Genomic DNA, 16,457 nt, shown 5'->3' on the forward strand with positions numbered 1-16,457 from the left:
TAATTTATATTTTCTACCTAATATTTTCCTACATCAGAAATATTTTGTTGCAGGAGAAGGGGCATGATTTATTCTTTAATTCTAAAAGAATTAGAATTTCCACAATAATGGAATGATAGGAATATGACACTGAAGATGAAAAATCAAACTATTTGTTTACTGTTATTATCTGGGGAAAAAATTATCTTTATGTAATTCCTCAGCTCAGTGATGGCAAGAATGGAAATAAGAAATCTAAACCTAATTGGAATTCTTCAAAATTAGACTCACTAAGGGAATCAGAGCCTGAAGCTCTTATAAGCCATCATTCTGGCCCAAACTGGAAATCACATGAGGGGGGCCAGTAATCAGTGATTATTATTATGATTTTAAACTCCATATGCTGGAGGAAGAAGAGTTCTTATGGATTTATTGACAAGGGATTTGGGTATTTTAAGCAATGATGTTTTGAGATTGGTCTAGTAATCTCTTCCTAATCTCATTTCCTATGAGGCATTCCTGTGTTTTCACCTAGCCTTAATGTAACTTTCTTCAGTGTTCCCATAACTCCAGTAGAAGCTGTCTTGCCTTTGAGCTTCTCCAGCACTTGGTACAATTTCTCACCCTTGCCTCCAATTTCTCTTTTCACCCCTGTACTCACTGATGTCCTGGGGTGGCACTGGACAGCCAATATCACTGTGTTAATGGGATGTCCCACTCCTCCTCAAATGTCCTCCACTGGGAACAAGTGGGTCAGTTCTTGAAACTCAGAATTCAGCCTACCCAGACCTGGGTCAGAGTCTGATCTGATGTGGTCATTTCTAGTACTCGCACAGGCAAACAAACAAGAAGGAAGGTGACCAAGGATGGGGCCATTTGAATAAACATACTATGAAGGAAGAAAGTCCGAAAAATTGGGGGCACAAAGAGAAGTGCTGAGGCCTCAAGAATGCAGAGCCAACATCAGTTCATATTCTCCTGGCAGCTTCAGTAAGGCCGTAATTTTGTTATTTTTTCCTTCATAACTGTTTTCCTCTTCTTACTAGAGGAACAAATCTTAAAAACACTCAGATCAGCTGTGTGTTTGCTGAAGAGGTCCTTGTCCTGAAGTATGTCCAGGGGAGGAGAGAGACTCTGAGTGAAAATACTAGCTGGAGGCAGTGGAAGGGAAAGAAAGCAGGTGGGCGAATCTGGGGGCGTCTCCAAGAAAGAAATGGGCTCTCTGGGAGAACAGCTCAGCATAGCATCAAGAATAAAGACGCTGGCCTCAAAGAGGCCAGAGCTCATACCCCAGCTCCACTAAATATCTTGACTATATATGTCCACTTTCTGAACGGAAGTTTACTATACAGTGGAGATTTAAAAAAAAAAAAACCTCTAGCATTCTGGGTGCTCTGGAAAGCTTCCAGGCATGTCTCATCAAGAATCCAGAGACAGCCCTGGATCCTCATTTGCTTTAGGTGGGACCACCATCTTGGAACCATAATGGAAAAGTCAAAGGAATCACAAGAACAATAGTGCTGCCATGCTTAAACTGGTGAAATGTAAGTTCCCCCCTACTTACACAATTGGCTCTGTGAGTAATCTACTGTAGGCTAGTCTCTGTTACTTGCAGGTAAATGCTTTTTATTTTTTTATTTTTTGGTAAATACTTCTTAGCAGACATGTCAAACTTTAACAGCTTTATCTCACTGGGTTCTAAGTAAATATCTCAGGTGAACTCATTTTATCATGAAGTAGTATGTGCAAAGGGTACAACATATAAGTTGGTTCTCCGCACATTTCAACTCTTATTTCTGTTTCCCCTTGGTTCAAGATAAATAGTTTCCCCTAAGGTTTATTCAGTGTAGGAGGCCCAAGGCCACACAAATGTGAAAGGAAGAACATTGCTGCTTGCTCTTCAAAGCTCAGTCCAAGTGGCAGCGTGCCTTTTATGAAGTCTTCTTTCCTGGCTACACCCACTCAGGCAGAGCTGATTTTTGCCTCCTTTGTGCTTGTACAATATTATCTACATATTTCTATCACAGAATTGATCACACTGTTTTGCAATGATTTGATAACATATCTACCCCTACACAGATGCTAGCTGACATGCTACGTAAGGGCAGGCGTTGTGTTTTATTTAGCTTTATACTTCCAAAGCCTAGCACAGTGTCTGGCCCATAGTAGGAATTCAATGTTTAATGTGTAAATGAACAAACAAAGCAACGAGAATATTGGCAGGAAGAATAGATAGATGCTGAGGGATCTCCTTGTGCTTCTTTCTCCCCATTCCAGCACCCTTTTCCTCACTTCTGCCATACAACTGCTCTGTCCTTGTTTCCCAAGTCATGCTAAGTAAGGACACCTCAGGAAGCAGCGCTTTGGCTTACAGAGTGGGGCATTTTTGTTCTCACTAGACAGCTAGTATGGAGAGAGACGTATGTAAATCAGATCATAAAACTTATAGCCAGGAAAGCCACATGACATGATCCTGGCCAACTAGATGTTCATGGAAGTAGCTGTGTGAGAGAGTCCTTTAAATAGGGTCATAGTTAATTGGTTTATGTCTTTGCTTTTTGTTCTCTGTCTTTCCTATTTGCCTAGAACATGGAGATAATTTCTCGAACTGAAGTATCAATCTTGGCACATTGAGGAAAAGGCCTAGAACACTACAGAAATCTCAGTCCTGATGTACTTGAATCATGAACCAATGCTTGTTATCCCTACCCTTGGGTTTTTAATTATGTGAGAAATAATAAACTCTTATGTGTTTAATTAACTCACTGAAATCTGGCCTATGTTGCCTGCAGATGAAGATAATTCCAAACAGATAACCTTGTCTTCTTTCTTTTCCCCAGACATGCCAAGGTTGGTTTGCCTTAGGACCTTTTACACTTGCCATTCCCTCTGCCTAAAATGCTTTCCTCTCAGATCATCAGATGACTGGTCCCTTCTCAAAGTCAGATATCAAGTTAGAATATTACCTTCTCTGAGGGGCCTTTCTGAATACCCTTTCTGAAAATAACTACCCACACTGCACCCATCATTCTTTAATAATATCATCCTGTTTATATCTTCTTCACTGCATTTATCACCATCTGAAATATCCTTTCTCTGTTTGATTGTTTCTTTTTGTCTTAGTCCATTTGAATGCTGTAACAAAATATGATGAACTAGGTGAATTAGGGTCACAGTTAGTTGGTTTATGTCTTTGTTTTTTGTTCTCTGCCTTTCCTATTTGCCTGGAACATGGACACAATTTCTCGAACTGAAGTAGCAATCTTGGCTCCTTGAGGAATAGGCCTAGAACACTACAGAAATCTCAGTCCTGATGTACTTGAATCATGAATCAATTAAAAAAAAAATCTACCCAAGGTTGAGTGGGACTCTTTTTTAAAACTTTAAACTTCCTTTAATAAATTAAAGAAAAAATTTCATCAAGCAGTGAAAATCTAATGAGCTGTATTAGGAATAAAAGGTAGGGAGGCAGGGTTTACTGGATATGGGAATAAGCTGCAAGATGATCTATGATCAAGATTATAATGAGATCATTAAGAGACGAATTTGGAACTCATTGCCTCATATAAATAATGTTATATGTAGTAGTTAGGTCATAAGTGGTATTTAATCCGTAATTCCATAAATTATGAATAAATCTATTCAACATAGATGACAATATTTCCTATCGGGAAATATATTCATTTCCAATGAATGTGACAATACAGCTGAAATGTATTGGTCACAGCTCTAGAGTCTGGGAAATCTAAGATTAAGGCACCAGCGTGGTTGTGTTTGGTGAGGGTTCTCTTCCTGGTTCATAGCTGGCACTTTCTTGCTGCACCCTCACTTGGTGGAAGGGGTTAGGGCTCTCTCTCAAGCTTCCTTTATAAGGGCCGTAATCCCATTCATGAGGGCTCTGCTCTCAGGATCTATTCACCTCCCAAACATACCACCTCCCAATACCATCACATCAGGCATGACAATTTCTACATGTGAATTTGGCAGGGACACATATTCAGACCAGAGCACTTCTTAATCACCCCCAGCCATAAATGTAAGGACTTTGTCTATTTTGTTCAGAACGGTTATATCTCCAGCACCAAAAAGAGCATGGGGCATATGGTGGGTGCTTTGTGAACAGGTTCCCAGAAAGGGAGACAACTTCCAGGGTTGGAAATGAATACATTTCCCGATAGGAAATATTGTCATCTATGTTGAATAGATTTATTCATAATTTATGGAATTACGGATTAAATACCACTTATGACCTAACTACTACATATAACATTATTTATATGAGGCAATGAGTTCCAAATTCGTCTCTTAATGATCTCATTATAATCTTGATCATAGATCATTTTGCAGCTTATTCCCATATCCAGTAAACCCTGCCTCCCTACTTTTTATTCCTAATACAGCTCATTAGATTTTCATTGCTTGATGAAATTTTTTCTTTAATTTATTAAAGGAAGTTCAATGTTTTAAAAAAGAGAGTCCCACTCAACCTTGGGTAGATTTTTTTTTAATTGATTTCTTGAGTGCCATTACTTATACTCCCTGCAAGCCCTATCCCATTTCACATCCTGCCTTGTGAAAATTATATCTGAGCCCTTTCAAAGGCACCTTGCCTAACTTACTGCCCTTCGAAGTGGTTCCTGAACTGCTTATCTTTTCCATTAGTCCATGCCAAAGCAGTTAAATCTTCTTCTTCTATTTGGGACCCTGCCCTCTGTTCTGGTTTTCAGTGTGAGGAGCAGTGTGATGAGACTGCAAGTAAGACCTTGACATTCAGGAGAGTAAATGACTTCTTTAATAGCTAAAGAGCCCTTTACATATAGAAATCATACATGTAAGTAGCCTAATAGAATAGAGCCGTCCTGTTACACACACTTAAGGAGCAAAAAGCAGATCAATTTGAGTAAGAATTTACAAGTTAAATGGTAAAAGATAAGTCCAGGAATACAAGTTGGGGGCTGTGACAAGGATCTATAGTTGTTTCTCAGGATCCATTCTTTCTCTTTTCCTTAGTAATAAAGTCATCTTTTAATTTAAAGTGACAATGACACAGAATGCATTGCCCGTCTCCCTGTAGTTAGGTGTGACCTTGCAATGCAGCTCTAGAAGAAGTTTTGTTTCAGACTGATGAAAGAGAGCTGACACCAGCGGGGAGGTGTGGCCTTTTGCCCTTCATCCTTCTTCTAGTTTGGAACAGGTACTGACAGGTGGCGCTCCTATAGTATCTTGTATCATAAAGTAAGGTTGAGGATGGAACCCATACACTAAGAATGGGTGACACAACGATGATTTCATGGAACCCTCACACGACGTCTGAATTGCCCATTCTAGGGCTGCTTTTCTGCGAGAGAATAAGCCCTGGTGTCTTTAAGCAATTGCTATTTTGAATTTTTTGTTAAATGTAGCCAAATATAGTCCATTTTGATACAGATACTCACTTGGGGAGCTTTAAAAATAATAGCCCAATGCCCAGGCTGCATCCCAGACCATTTAAATCAGAAGCTCTAGGGATGGAATTCAGGCATCAGCAATTTTTTTTAAGCTTCCCTAGTGATTCCAGTGTGCTGAGAATTGCTGCTTCAGGCCTCAAATTTAGCATGTCCAAGAATCTCCTGGGGGATGGGGCTTGTTAAAATATTGGATTTCCAGGCCTCACTCTCCAGAGATTTTGGTTCTTGAGAGCTGAGGGTACCTCAGGTGATTTTGAGACAAGCAATTCAGGGATCACATTTGAAGAAACACCACTTTAGACAATGCGGAATCTTTGGAAATTTCAAAGGAAACAAGTGATGAGATCAGAGGAGAATTTTAGGATTTGTCTGGATCTAATTGATAAATTAAAAAGAAGAGGTGAGAGATTGATGGTGAAGAGACCAACTGGGGGGCACTACAGTATTACGACCTAAGGGGACTGAACTAAGAGAATGGCCAGAGAAATGGGGGGGAAAGAGGGAGCGAGAATAGACATTGAAAAAGATAAGATACTACAGGACTCGGTAACTGACAGTCAGGGTGGAGGGAGACTTCAAGATACGTATTCTTAGTGACTGAAGAATACATTGAACTTTTGGGTTAGTATGTATTTCTCCCTTGAACTCCAACTCAGTTAAATCAGTGTAGATGATTAGTTTACTATATATCTACAGCTGCAAATGTTGTTTTTGCTAACCTAACGATGTCTAGAGTTTCCCATTAGATGGAAAACCTTTATTTGCTAAATCAGCTCTTCTATGAATAGCCTCAGACACTTTATCCTCACAAAAGTCTGTTTCACACATTTTAGTATTTGTTTACATATATGTAACATATGTATTTAGACAAGCAATTAAATGTTTTTCAAGCGTTCTTCAGTATTTTTTGTACTACAGGAAATAAATGAACTGACTGGTGGTATAGTTACTGCTCTGGAGTTGTTTTATGTAGATACTTTTTTTGGCTGAGGCACAACTAAACTTTTAAGGGCTAAAAGTTTAAAGAATGGTTTTAAAAGATAGTTTCAATGTAAAATGGTTATTTAATAATTCGGTATAAAGTCACCAAGCAGACAGAGAGTAGGGTCATATTTTATCAAGGAACCTCAATAAAACATAACTACTTTATGAGTAATTCTAAAATACACACTGCCTTCCCGATTCGTTGTAATAATGAGCACCTTGCCTCGAAGTAGATCTTAGGTGTGCTCTTTAAGTCCTCCATGGTTTAAAAACCAGCATATTGTCTTTACAGTTACAAACCAGAAAAACTAAGTAAAAGGTCATAAAATTTCATAAAATGTAATCTAATTTTTCAATTCTTACTAAAATCTGTGTTAAGACAGTTCCTTTTAAGAACAGATTTTAAAATACCAAGTAAACTTAATGAACAAACAAGACACACATATCCTCACTGAGCTTGCCATTCAAGGTGCAAACATGAATGAAACGCAACCTTGCTTTCCTGTATAAAAATGATGAATTTTCCTAAAGTTTGTTTTAGAGTCCAACTTTCTAATTTGAAAGTCTATTAAGAAGGTTCTAACAAGGTGAAAGTCATTAGGTCTGTTCAAAACAAAATGGCTAAATTTCAACAAGCAATGGGAGAGCACTTGTCCTGATTCCATCATGTTTCATTTTGTTGCCAATAATAACACTCTTCTTTAATCTGGTGTGAGTCAGTACTTTGTCATTTGCTCGAGAATATGCTTATGGTCCTTAAGCAACAGTACCAGCACTGTGGAGGAACCACCACCTGCTCCCCCACACACCTGAGAAAGTGAATGCCCTACCTGTGGAGTAGGTGCCTCTTTTGCTCCCCCCCATATTTTCTTCTGCAATTGGATTTTTGTTCCCCTTTCAGATACTAGTAATTAAATTGGTGAGAGCAAAGTGCTAACCATATTGGGGATTCAGTACTTTTATGAACACATCCATTTCATACAGAAAACATTCTATTCCATGGTCACAGCCCCATCCCTAATATGAGCTACAGTTTGGCAAATGATAAAACACTGGGCACTGGGAAGATTTTGTGCCAAAGTGTTGAAATAGTATGTAATAATTCTTGGCAAAACTCCATCTCCACTGGGCAAAACAACCCAAAGTGTGTACTCGACTGCAGATGGGTCAAGGAAATTTGCTATGGGTTGCATTATGTCTACCCCTACCCCCCAAAATTTATATGTTGAAATCTTAACCCCTAATACTTCAGAATGTGACCTTATTTGGAAATAGGTCATTGAAGGTATAATTAGTGAAGTTAACATAAGATCATACTTGTGTAGGGTGGGCCCCTAATCCAAAATATGACTGGTGTCCTGAAAGGCAACATTTGGACACACCCATACACATACATGGGGAGAGGGACATGTGAAGATGAAGGCAGAGGTGCTTCAAAAAGCCAAGGATAGCTAGCAATTCACCAGAAGCTAGAGGAGAGGAACAGATTCTTCCTCACAGCCCTCAGAAGGAACCAACCCTGCCTACACCTTGATCTTCCACTTCTAGCCTCCAGAACTGCGGGACAAGAAATTTCTGTTGTTTAAGCCATCTGGTTTATGATACTTTGTTACTGTAGTCCTAGCAAACTAATACCGAATTGTTCTCCCATCATTATCTCTGATGGATAACATATTATTTTGGTGCAGATGTGACTCACCTTTCACTATTTGGACCAGTGAGAGTTAAAAATTTAAAAGCAAAAACACCTATAATAGGAAAGGAAAATAAAGGACAGAGTGAGTTGCTTGTCATGCCTGCCAACCAGGCCTCTTTTACTAATACTTAAGGCCTCCTCCAGCATGTGGATCAAAGAAAGCTGAAAGAGCTGCCTCCATAGTCACCAACCACTTCTTCGGTACTCTGCCACCGCACGTAATTGCTGCTGTCTCAGCCCAAGTGTTGAAAGGGAGCATTACTGATTAAGCTGCAGGTCTCTCTTCTCCCTCTCACACTCCTCTCAACTACCTAGTAAACAAAATAGGGAATGGACAAGAACCAGCTAGAAGTGAGACTAGAAAAAATAGAGCAGAAAAGTAAAATAGGAATCAAACAAAACTTAAACAGTCCTCTCCCCCGCCCCCGCCACCAATAAACACAATAGAAGGAAAAAAAACATGAGGAGAGATGGAATGGAGAAAAGGAGAGAAACATAGGCATGTTGGTCAGGAAAATAATTGCTGGAGGAAGAAACCTGAAATCTGTGGGTATGGATCTCTAGGATATTCGTTATGTTGTTCCAGAGAGCCATTAGGAAATTAAGATTCTTCTTGTGATCATAGTATGTTCACAGCTTGACAAATTATTTCTGGAATTCAATCTTCAAACTTCCTCCACAGTGCATGTGTTTTCATAGCTCAGTTCTGTAAGCAAAGTGTATATGATTCTACATGAATTAACAGAACGTTGGATCGATAAAGCCACAAGACTCAGAAAGCATTCAAATTCAACCCACTCATTGAAATGTACAGAGAATATAACAGACTTGGTCAATGTCACAGAGCCTATACCAGAACTAGGCCAAAAGATTTCATAAATCGTATACGATGTATGAAGAATCTAGGCTGATTTATACAAAGATAGTATTTCTCAGCTTAACTACTTTTGAATCCTCACATCTCCATATTGTTTTCAAGGTATTAAACAAGAGGTCTTTTGATAGCCATCTGGGAAACTTCAACCTGGAAAATTCATCAGAACATAATGGAAGAAATGAAGGTAAGCATTTATTCCAGCCAAAATATTTATTTATTTCAGTCAAAATATTTATTTGAAAAACATTTGATGGATAAATATATTTTTATATAAGTGTATCTTGACCACCCGAATTTTAAATCTTAATAATAATTACACTAAGATTAATTTGAACTTAATAATAGCACTTACTGTTTGGTAGGCTGTCTTTTAAGTGCTTAGTGGATGTTAACTTAATTCTCACAAAATACATAATTTGGTCCCATTGTTTATTAACCAAAGAAACTGAGGCAAGAAAAGAGTATTTTTGTCCAAGGTCACACAGTTCGTGAATGGCAAGGCTGAGATTTGAACACTGGCAGTTTAGCTCCAAAGTCTATGTGCTAAAACCCTGCCCTGTCGTTCTGTGAAGCAATTTGCACATCAATACATATATATCCCTAGTAAGTGGTCAAGCCAGGATTTTATCCTAATTGATTTAGGGTCAAAGCTCTTTCCCCTCACAATATACACTGCCTCTTCCATTATCATACTTAAACTTCACTTTCACCCTTTCCAGTAGCCACTAACAGAAGGTAGTGCTGTGAAGAGCCAGTGCAACAGGCACTCCAAAAGCATAGAAAAAGAAATCCTAACTAGCAGCTCACCACCATAGCATAGACTCTTGGGGTTTGTTGGAGGACATTGGCTCCTTTGTGTCACCCCTAGCTTGTGTGCTGTGCTCTCCTCTCTTCATTCTCAGGAGCTGGTGTGGTTGATGCAACAGGCAATAGACCAGGGATTGAGAGACCTGGGTTCTAGTCTTAGAGGAGCCTCGGACTGGCAGAGTGCCATGATAGGCTGGTCATCATACACGTGGCTCCCCAAAGTTTCTCAACTACATAAGTGAGCATGACACTTAATTTATGGGTGAGCAAACTGAGATTCAGAGAGTTAAGTATAATTCCATCGAGGTCACAAAAGACAATATTCAGTCCAGGTCAGCCTGACTACAAAATCTTCATGTATACTTTACCAGGTTGCCTCTAAAGTCACTTAAATCCTCTGAATCTCAGACTCCTCAAATGTAACAGAAAGCAATTGTCCAAAATCAATACTCTGTGCCATGGAGCCTTAAGGATTCTTTGAAGTTGTCTCACAAGTGATTTGGGGAAGGAAATCCAAGGAGACACACACACACACACACACCATACCTCAAAACAGAGCAGTGCCATTTTGACAGTCATAAATCTTGTTTTCCACGTTTAGATTGATGGGGATTGTGCTGCTAAAACAAGTTTGGGGACCACTCTAAAGTGATCTTTTAGGCCCCTCTTAGCTTTAATACCTAGAGAGGATCAGCATTGTAAAGTTACAATAATTGTGGTAAATCAGGCCAGTCAGAGGAGACTTCACAGTCACCTGGCTGGCTCAGCCCAGAAAACAGCAGATGCCTTTGAAAGAAAAGGCTGTGCCCGAATTTCTGTTGATCTAAACTTAATTTGAGAAAGTCTTTCGATTGTGTATGTGAAGATGGCCGTCTTACCAATAGCCAGTTAGTGAAAAACGCAGTCTGAGTTTTCTTCTTTATTGGTCACCAGTCCTTGAGGGTTTCAATTGGTCAGGAATAAAAGGGATGGAGCATTTGCGGTTTGTTCAATTCTAACGCATTTTGTTTTTCTTCCTGTTTATCTTGCTTCATCCTCTTTTTACCCTCTCTACTTTGAACCCTGTCTTCCTCCTCAGGCCCCAAAGCCAGGTATTAGGCAACAAAGGAGTAATCTATGTAGGTAAGAAATGAGTGAATTCATTTACTCCGTTCCCTCCACCTGTATTCCTACACAGAGTAAACACTGGAGCTTAGATGCTAGTTATCAGGCAGGCATTTTGATGAATGCATGAACAGCCAAGTTTTATTTTTCTCCATCCATTAAAACTCATATCCCTTTCACTAAAAGCGACATATGTAGAAAAGAACAAATACTACAAAAGCAAGTGTTATAGTGATTTTTAAAAAAGCACTTATCGACGTATACTTTATATACCATAAAATTCACATATATTAAGTGTGCAATTTAATGATTTTTAGTAAACATATAGTTGCACAAGCATCACAATTCAATTTTGGAACATTTCCATCACCCCCAGAAGACCCCTCAAGCTCATTTGCAGTCACTGCCTGTTCCCATCCCCAGTTCTAGGCAACTGACTGATCTACTTTCTCTTTCTTATAGATTTGCTTCCTCTAAGCATTTCATATATGAAATGGAATCATGTAATATGTGGTATTTTGTGACTGGCTTCTTTCATTTAGCATATTTTTTGAGATTCATCCATATATAGGCATGTCTTAGTACTCCATTCCTTTTTACATTAATACGTTTTTAAATGGCAGCATTACATAGAGGAAAGATTTCAGAAGCATGCAAATGTAGGCTGAAGCAGAGTTATGCCACTTCTTAGGTGTGTGACTTTGGGCAAGTTTCTTAAATTCTCTGAGACCCATTTGTAGGCTAGAGATAATCAGTCCTTCCCTCAGGAGATTATTCAGTGAATAAGGGGATTGTGCAAGCAAATAATGGGCTCTCAAGAAATCCAGTCGTTCTACATATTACCCAAGAATCTTTACTTTATTTACTGCTGCTTTAAATTTTAAAAGGAACCAGTGGAAGTGAGATCCCACATGACTAGCACTATCAGGAACGGAATTCCAAGGGGAATTACATTGTTCATTAATGAACCCCAGACGGTGAAGAGCTAAAGGGATTTCCTTTAATGATACTGCTGTCATTTTTTTTTTAAGAAAGAAGGTTAAACTGTATTTAATTATTATTTTAAGGAGGAAAATGTTGCAAATTCTATCCTAGAACACTTTATAGAGTTGGCTTTCCCTTTGCAAGGCTCTAAGAACAACATATTTTCCCACTAACACTGATAAAACTGCCCCTGATAACATCAACCCTCAGACAACATGTTAGCAAGGAGCGAAGGGCTCCAAACCCCAGAGTAAATGAAATCCACCTTAAATCCTCATAACTCAACTTAGTTTCAGGTCTTTGTTTCCTGAACGTTTAGAAGAAACTGAATTTCACAAGCGTAGCAAACAGACTAAATTGAACTCCTTGTTCGTTTCTCCAGTCCACCTTCTCTGATTAGAACATGTCATCAAATTTAGTTCCAACTTAAGGGAATCCTGGCTATAACCCCATAGTACACTCTTGGACACAAGGTTTACAAACATGCTGTTCCTTAGCCCTGAGCATAAAATTATCTGTTCTAAACCTGCTTTTCCTTCTGAATCATTGTTTCTCTATCGCTTTTAATCCATCACTATTCCACTTTTGTTTGATTGGTTTTTCTCCCTTCTTGTCTGGGATGTATCACAGCTGCATTTCTTCCCCCAATTCCTGAAGAAACATGCTTAATTTCTCTCCGCCTCCTAGATTCACTCTCAGATTCACTCCTATTAAGTACAGCATAACAGTTAAAACAAAAGGGATAAGGCTTCTCAATTTTTCCACTAAAATAACATTTTATTTGTCTCTCACTTCAAGGAGATTAGCATAGGGTATATATTTTCATGATATAAAATGCCCGTTGTCAAATGTAAAGTAGTTATTGAGAGAGGCAACATATGGCTTTCAGATCTTTTTACCCCAATAATAGTCAATGTACATATTATTGGCATAAGAGATGGCCAGTGATTCTTTCAAATAGGTAAATTAGTTTTAATTTCTACAAGTGATGATTCTGCGGCACTATCAACTGAGTCTGACTAACTTGTACTTCTGTTAAAGCCATACTTACGCAGATAAACAGATAAAGGCTATAATGTATTTATATAAAAATTCCTGTTTCCTTTTTGGATGTATTTATCGGAAGATAGGAACTATGAACAAAATCCATGATTAACTGTTCTTCCAATATAGAGAGATCAGGAAAAGGTGGATGGAGTCCCAGGAGAGAAGTTTTCATTCACTGTATTATCACCTAAAATAAGTTTGGGAATCTATAAATGTAGTAAAAATAAGTGAGGGGGTGATTCATAAACAGCGTAGGTTTAGTTAAACTAGTAAATTTCCCCAATCTTTAAAAAGTTTTCTTATGCTAAAACTTTCCTTTCAGATGTAATGCACAGCGTGACAACCATAGTTAATAATGTTGTATTACATATTTGAAAGTTGCTAAGAGAGTAAATATTAAGAGTTCTCATCACAAGAAAAACAGTTAACTACGTATGGTGATGGGTGTTAACTAGACTTACTGTGGTGATCATGTTGCAGTATATACAAACATCAACTGATTATGTTATATACCTGAAACTAATATAATGTTACATGTCAACTACATCCCTCCCCTTAAAAAAAAGCACTAGAAATTACAAACAACAAGAAGAACAACTTCCCTTTCATACACTATAGTGAAGAGAGTAATTTATATCCAAGACTTTATTTTAGGGTTTTATTTTAAATGGTACTGTAGGAATTTATCTCATGATATAAATAGTTCAGTAAATATGGGATTTACCAAAGATTTTTCTCTAATGCACAGGCCTTTTGTGCACTAGATGTTTAGTAGCAGATGACAAAGTAATCTTGAGGCATGATGATACAACTTCTGTTTGATGCCCAAACATTCTACAAAATATCTTAAGCTTCCAATTCCAATTTGTGTCCATCCTATTAAAAGTTAATTTAAAAAAAAAAATCACTGACCAAAATCTTCAATATATAGAAAGAGTTATACTACCTTTGATTCTGATTTGGCCTATAGTTTATAGCTCTCTAGAGAATTCTGACTTCATGGTCATTGGTTAAAACACCGTATTTGCAGAGTTCATCTCTGAGGCCTTGGCCACCACAAATATCTGTCAGCATACATACATCCTATATATAAATTACCAAATAATGCCAAGAGTCTCCTACCCTGAGATGGCAGCAAGTTTTTGGTGTGCCTGACGGGCCATTTCACAGCCTTTGGTTCTTGTCTTGTGCATTTCCGCCCGGAGTGAGGGGCAGCTAACCGAGACATCCCCAATAGAAATGACCAATTCTCGGTACAGGGCCACTTGCGTGTTGAACTCCTGGACAAGCTAGAAAAGAAGCGAATTTCTTTCACAAAACACTTATCAGAAAATTTCCTATTTCGGTGTACATAAACAGGTGCTTTCACTAACACCTTCCCGCCCCCCCACCCCCAATTTCCAGCTAAAAAGCTTACAAATAGTTTAAAGATTAAGGAACAAAGATGGTAAATTCTCTTTGTCCAAGGCAAGTGTTTATTTTTCATCCATCAGTCTGATCATGGAAACTCTATTTCCAGACCTATTCGCCCCACCCATTCAGACTCAGTTTCTGAAGAGCAAGAAAGAGCATATTTGGATCGTTACCATTGCCACTCCCAGGTCACTAGAGAGCGATTCTGGGAACTCAACCATAGACTGCTCTCCTCTCTTAAAGCTAGGATATGGATTTGAAGTTGCATGGGGATGAAGGCCAAAGGTAGGTTATAATAGGCAGACCATTCACTTCTTGTGGGGCCACTTAATTGCTCAGTCTCCGAAGCCTGATGGAAAGACCGGCCACAGCCTCTGCCCTGGAACCTTCGTCCTCTCCGCAGCGCCCCGTGCGCTCTGTTTGGGTTTGTTTGCTACTGTCTCCCCACAGAGCAGCAACCCCACATCCCGTTCCCTTCCCACCCTGCTGAGCAAGCCAGTTCACAGTGTCTTTCGCATCCACCATTCTCGCAGGGCATAGAGGCACGACCTATAGCCACCGATCCCAAGACCCTTGCCATGGCACTTTTCTGCGGGGTCATTACGATCGGAGTGTCACCCTGAATCTGAGGGACAGCAGATTTAAAAATAGTGCATGTGCACATGATTGGCATGGAGGAGCTAAGGGTGGGGGAGTGGCTGGCACTCAAGCAAAAGATTCACATACACGATTCCCCCCACTTCCTCTCCAGAAAAAAAAAAAAAAGAGGTGCAGTTTTCACCTACCATCTTGCAGTCGTCCAGGGCTCGCTGGGTTTTGTGGGCGCTCTCGGAGCCGCTGCCCCTGCGTTCCCACTCCCCGCTCTGCAGCTGGGGCTTGCTGATCTGAAAGATCGAGGAGCGGGTGGGTCGGCTGGGGCGCTTTTTGCGCCCATTCGGTGCAGAACTCATGCATACACATGCACCAAGTCCAAGCCGCTGGTGCAGTGCGCCCCGGCGCGGGCGGCCCGTTTGTTGCCCTTCGCGCCGCCGCCAAGCAGCCGGAGCGAGGACCCAAGGCGAGGCACTCACAGGGTTGGGGCTGTCTGCACGGGTGGGTAATCTTCAGCTTGAAGGAGATCCGGAGAAGCGCTGGCTGTGCCGTGCAGCATTGCCTCCACTAGCAGTGAGGAAGGGGCTCGGTCAAGTTCTGTTCAGTAGCATCGCTGGCTCTGTCCCGGGAGCTGGGCGCTGGCGTGGGTTCGCCCTGTCTTCCCCTCGACATGGATTGCAAGGCTGGGTGAGAAGGAACGCGCCCCCCGGCGGCTCCGAGTTTCCATTCAGATGGGGGAGCAGCTTTCAAAGCCTGTGCTGCAAGATGGGGGGCGGGGGGGGACAAGGGGGTGGTGAGTGTCGCTCTTGCTTCAGCGTCTTCCTGCAGTAGCTCTGGGTTTGTCTTCCCCCGCCCTCCCCCGTTGCCAGGCCCGAAAGGGCTGGCAGTCCCCTAAGCAGGCAATTGGCTCTAATCAGCTGCCTTGATCCCGCGTCTCTATGGGCTCCTCTGTTTGAGGATCCCAAATGAATCTGTGGTGGGACTGGCAGACGCAGGGAATCGGTCCCGCTGACGTTGTTCCTGGCTCTGCACATTGATAGGACCGGAATACTAATGTGATCCATCCATACAACCCCTTTCCCCTCCACGGTTTATGCACTTATCCAATCAAATCCCTGGGAACGTCAATTGCCATATTACTTCATCTGCTCTATTATTAGAAACGAAAAGTGTCATCAGAGTGGAGCACATTGTCACATGCTGGAATCTAAACAGGGATTTCTAACCTACCAGTGTGGACTTGAGGCCCTCATATCTGAGACTGCCTGGGGCCACAGATTTTCGAAGCCCAAACCTAGGAGGGAGTGAGGCTTTTGCTTCAAAAGGATCTCTTGATACGAAAGGGGAAAGCTTTGTTTCCCTGAGGTTTTGTTGAGGTTGTGTTTTTGCTTTTTGTCTTTGTCCAGTGTGTGTGGGGAAGGGGACAGGAAGCCAGTGGGACAGAATGCACAGAGGCCATCAGTCAAATTGGGCCTCATTTCACTCCGTTTTAATTAGCAAAGTTCTTGGTCTTGAATTCCATCATCTC

At 40.4% G+C, this 16,457-nt stretch overlaps 1 protein-coding gene across 3 annotated transcripts in view; it reads right to left on the reverse strand.

Moving 5' to 3' along the window:
• Positions 1-15,981, reverse strand: part of RGS7BP (regulator of G protein signaling 7 binding protein) — a 93,370-nt gene extending 77,389 nt beyond the window's left edge. Inside the window, exons 1-3 of one of the 3 annotated variants that reach the window (XM_081053323.1) lie at positions 15,409-15,935; positions 15,124-15,222; positions 14,048-14,214 (exon numbers count right to left, since the gene is read on the reverse strand). In XM_081053323.1, the coding sequence (XP_080909449.1) occupies positions 14,048-14,214; positions 15,124-15,126 (170 nt within the window). In that variant the 5' untranslated portion in view covers positions 15,127-15,222; positions 15,409-15,935. Of the gene's footprint in view, positions 1-14,047; positions 14,215-15,123 lie in introns of all 3 variants that reach the window. The other 2 variants (XR_013993619.1, XM_081053322.1) reach the window with 2 other exon arrangements.
• Between the last annotated feature and the right edge of the window lie 476 nt (positions 15,982-16,457).

This window comes from Rhinolophus hipposideros (assembly GCF_964194185.1).
Source record: "Rhinolophus hipposideros genome assembly, chromosome: 7".
Lineage (NCBI taxonomy): Eukaryota > Metazoa > Chordata > Mammalia > Chiroptera > Rhinolophidae > Rhinolophus > Rhinolophus hipposideros.